Source organism: Hibiscus syriacus, unplaced genomic scaffold, assembly GCF_006381635.1.
Source record: "Hibiscus syriacus cultivar Baekdansim isolate YM2019G1 unplaced genomic scaffold, ASM638163v2 tig00005936_pilon, whole genome shotgun sequence".
NCBI lineage: Eukaryota > Viridiplantae > Streptophyta > Magnoliopsida > Malvales > Malvaceae > Hibiscus > Hibiscus syriacus.
In genome coordinates this window covers 85938-90645 of record NW_024062072.1, presented here as the reverse complement: position 1 = coordinate 90645, position 4708 = coordinate 85938, and the positions used below count along the sequence as shown (strand labels likewise).

The 4708-nt window shown below is 33.8% G+C and overlaps 1 protein-coding gene across 1 annotated transcript; it reads right to left on the bottom strand.

Moving 5' to 3' along the window:
• Positions 1 to 1181: 1181 nt before the first annotated feature.
• On the bottom strand, positions 1182 to 3491 carry LOC120200286. Its single transcript, XM_039201169.1, has 3 exons — positions 3113 to 3491; positions 1911 to 2143; positions 1182 to 1475 (listed from the first exon to the last, which is right to left on the bottom strand). Exons 1-3 carry the CDS (start codon positions 3341 to 3343, stop codon positions 1292 to 1294), a joined length of 648 nt encoding a protein of 215 aa, XP_039057100.1. The 5' UTR covers positions 3344 to 3491; the 3' UTR covers positions 1182 to 1291.
• Between the last annotated feature and the right edge of the window lie 1217 nt (positions 3492 to 4708).

Sequence of the window (4708 nt, the reverse complement as noted above, 5' to 3'; positions counted from 1 at the left end):
GGAGATTCTCTTGACAGCAACTTGTTCCTTCGAAGAAGGTAACACTCCTCTATAAACCCTTCCGAAACCTGTTTCAAATCGAAGGCAACAACGCAGCTACCAAATCTAATGGGCTCCTACAAACTTTTTCAAATAAAACCGAAAAGGTCGGTTGTTGGATTTTAAATAAACAGGCCTCATTAGTCTGGTGCCCAGATAATATGGATTTAGAGATGACGTTGAGGATGAAAACTTTCATGGAAATTAAAGTTAATTTTCAGTGAGATTTGATTTAAAATGTTATTTCGTTAATTTAAAAAGTTGTACAATTAGTAAGAATTTTGATTATAACTGAGAATGTTATATTATGATGAGTTTTAACCTAAAATATATATGTCGATAATATTTTCGGTTATAATCAAATTCTTAACGATAACTTTTGAGATTACAATCAAAATAATTATGTAATTTACATAATTTATTATAGAGAACATAATAATTTTAATTTCATCATAAAATATTACCCATATTACTCTGAAAAGTTACGCTTTTAGTAGGTTTTTCAATCACAACAGATTTTTACAGTTTTTAACTTTTTATTAACTAATTGTATTTTAGAATCATTAAATAGATTAGCTTATATACAAACGCAGGCAGCCATGTTGTGATGTTAACATGAAAACATACATATTAATTATCAGTTGTTGTTTCCGCTTAAAATTGTTAACAAGAGTATTTGTAATTAGACAAAGGACGAAGAATTTATGTTAGAAATAAGCCAACTAGTGTTGACATAAATGGTTGTGATTCAAGAATTTTAGCTTGTAAGATCAAGTTTAAATCCCACCACCGTCACTTTTGGTGGGTAATTTATAAAGTCCTATGTAAATCTCAATTAGAACTTAAGTATGTCTTAACCCTAGACCGGGAGAGTTACCCTGACCTAAACTTTAGTGTACAAAATAATAATAATAATAAAAAAAATATAAATATAAATATAAATAAAATTATATCAACTCCTAAGTTCATTCTTGTTTGTAATGCTCTGCCATGCTGAAGCAGGCAACACCAATGCTATATGAGAAACATGAGGAATTTCGTGGACCTCATTTTCCTTTCTCAAGAAAGAAAAAGGGAGAATCACATGCTGGAGTTGGGTATTAGCTTAGCCAGCTGTTACATCCGAAATTACGATTTTCATATTCTCTACCAAAGTATCAAATCATATGCAAAACAGACTACCACATTGATCTTTCATCTGTTACAGAAACAATTAGAACTAAACAAAAATCGATAGCCGAAAATGCTATATTCAAACTTTAACTCCTGTAGGCAAGAAGGGCTCCCACCATCCAAATTCATATTTTGGATAGGGTGCCACCCAGTTTTCTGGCTTCTCAAACTCCAGCTTGGTAGGATTTGAGGCTAAAGCTTCTTCAAGACTGTCAGCTCCGTAGCTATCCGATAAAACTCTGTCCAACCTCAATTTCATAAACCTGCAGAGCAATTCGATTACGATAAAAAAAGATGCAACTTAACCATGCTAATTAAAACTACAGCCAAGTCATACTGATAAAAGGTTCGGAAATCGTTTGGGATGGAATTCCATCGGTGTTAAACCGATAACCAGGATACACTTTTCCCTGCAGAGGGTCAAAACTAAAGCTATCACCACCACCGTGGGATATCGGTTTCTCTTCCCTTTTGCCTTCTAATAAGATCTGGCATTCAAATCTCTGTAATTGCACCATTCTAGGTTTACCATCTCCTAGAAGAAGTCCTAACCGAGTTGGAAGGTAGTGAAGCCTAACAAATGACTGTTGTGTAATACTAGTCATTCAATATCCAGGTTTTATGCAGTACTCGTGTAGGAAGAAGAAGATGGAAAATGAAGCAAAAACGAAACATTTTTTTTGGGTTCCAAGTCTTACGTGATCCAAGGGACATTAGTTGAAACCAAGGCAACAGCAGGCCTGCGCAACCTCTTTGTAATGTCGGGAAATTTCTCTAAGAACTTGGGCTCGATTACAAGCCAGAAGTCCTGTTCTTTATCATTTTCTCCATAGTACCGACGCCTCTCATACAAGAGCTCCTTGAAGTGTTCCTCTTCATCGAGCATGAACTTTGCATTCGCAACAACAAAATAGTATTTTTGGGCATGTTGCTGGAATATAAGAAGAACTTCAGAATCAGAAAGTAATTCATACCACCAGAAAAGACTCTTTAACAATACCATTCTGAACAGAAAACTAGCATGGCCTCTTCCATTCCTGATTTTCAAGATCTTTATCAACATAATGAAAAGAAAAAACATATTTGAGATCTCCAAAGTCAGACAAGACTCATTTTGCTTGATTGACAATCAATAAAGTGAAGCCTCATTTTAACTCTAACCATCTATCTAACGGAGGACACATTTTGAAATTTTTCCTGCTATTGGTTCTACTTAATAATGAAAGATCAAAGGCTTTCAAAACCAATGGGGTTAAATGATACCCTGAGACAATTAGAAGAAGGAATATTTTGAATTGTGAACCACATCTTTGCTTCTCATTGCCAATTGTTAAAACTAGTAGAACAGGTCTTTCTTGTTGATACATACATTTATTTATAATATCAAGGAACTTTATCAACCATTTTCTTATTGCGGAAGATGTCCACATTCAAAGACGAAGCATGATTTTATGTCCCAGGGTGTGAATCTTTAAGAAGTTATATTCAAAATTTAAGGGATGCAAAATTACAAAATTTCAGGGCTTCTGAATTAGATCATCAACAAAAAATACTTAAACTACATGATAAATAAAATTTTTATGGGTTGCAACTGCCCCAACACCCCTCGATCCATCCCTGTCCACATTAACCGTATTCAGCAGGATATTTGCCACAAAAATGGAGAAAACAATGAGAAGGAATGCATGGTTGCATAAAATTAGACTGGTTATTGGTTTGGAATGAAGTTTATTACTAAGACAAACAGAGTAGCGGTCCTACTACCTGATTAAAAGCAGTTATTATGTATCTACACAATCGGTATATGGACAGAAACATAGCAGAATATCATGACTCAAAATACCCAATTACTGCAACTATTTGATAGACGATGGAGAAGAAACAATAGATACAAGAGTACCTTCTCGGGACTGAGCTGGTCGGAGTCAACTGCAGCAACGGCAGTCCTAAAGGATGGTGTGGTCCTGGAAGCTGAAGTGAAGGAGCTCTTAATCAACAACTGGGCGCGGTTGTTGCTGCTGGGAAACGCTAAGGCTTTGGCTACGCCATCGTTGCTGCATTGGGCGGCGAATTGTGCCGGAGCACAACCCGGACCAAGTGTTAAACTTGCAGAACTGAGCGCACCTAACATTTCCTTCTCTTTGATGTTGTCTATCGGACCAGAATAGCGGCTGCAATCGGACTCTTGTTTTGAAAGAAAAAAGGTTGTTACCTTGCGGAGGGCAGAACAAGATTTTGGATTTGCCTTTACCAATTTGTAGCAATCTAGACTAGCTAGACAACCTTATCTTGTTATCTTGTAGCTTCTACAAGTCCCACGTAGGCGAAACTGGTGTGCGGTGGCTAAAAAACGGCTTGACAGGTTAAATATGTGATTGATTAAAATTTAAATCGGTTATGTTATATTATTTAATTGAAAATATTATTAAGTATAATAACATATTAGGTAACGTTTATATAATGTAATAGGTAGCGCTTATATAATAAAATAGACATTTAATCAGAAATATTATCAAGTACAATAACATATTAGGTAGCGCTTATATAATAAAATAGACATTTAACCGAAAATATTATTAAGTATAATAATATATTAGATATCGCTTATATATGTAATAAGTAGCGTTTATATTGACCTATTTTATAAGTAAATCGATATTTATACCGGTAACATTGTAAATTTACTTATTACATTATAATTATCGGTTTCGATGTTTTTTGGATCGATACAACTTTAAATGTATCGACACTTTATGCATGCACCTCGTTGGACATTCATTCTGGAAACAAGTATCGACATAAACTTAAAGAGTGTCGATACATTATTTAGACCTATTTTTTCATAAAACCGATATATTTTTATCTGATACATTGTAAATTTACCTATCACATTGTAATTATCGGTTTCGATATTTTTGGGATCGATAGTTTTAATAAATGTATCGACACTTTATGCGTGAACCCGTTTGGCATTCATTATGGACAAAATGTATCAACACAAATTTAATAAGTTTCGATACTTTATGATGACCTATTTTCTCATAAAATCAGTATATTTATACCGGTTACATTGTAAATTACATATTACATTATAATTTTTGTTTCGATATTTTTTGGATCGATACTTTTTAAAACATGTATCAACACTTTATGCGTACAATCCTTTTGGCATTCATTTTGGACAAAAAGTATCGACACAAATATAAAACGTGTCAATACATTATGCTCACCTATTTTAACATAAAATCGGTATATTTATACCGGTTACATTGTAAATTTACCTATTACATTATAATTATCGGTTTCGTTTTATTGGGATCAATACTTTTAATAATTGTATCAACACTTTATGCGTGCACCTCGTTTGGGCATTTATTCTGGACAATAAGTATCGACACAAATTACACAAGTGTCGATACATTATGTTGACCTATTTTCTAATTAACCGGTATATTTATACCAGTTACATTGTTAATTTACCTATTGCATTATAATT

Coding starts and splice junctions, on each gene's coding strand:
- LOC120200286 (XM_039201169.1), bottom strand. CDS start 3,343: ATGTTAGGTGCGCTCAGTTCTGCAAGTTTAACACTTGGTCCGGGTTGT. Junction 2,144..3,112: donor ACCAGCTCAGTCCCGAGAAG/GTACTCTTGTAT, acceptor CTTATATTCCAG/CAACATGCCCAAAAATACTA. Junction 1,476..1,910: donor ACTAATGTCCCTTGGATCAC/GTAAGACTTGGA, acceptor ATTGCTCTGCAG/GTTTATGAAATTGAGGTTGG.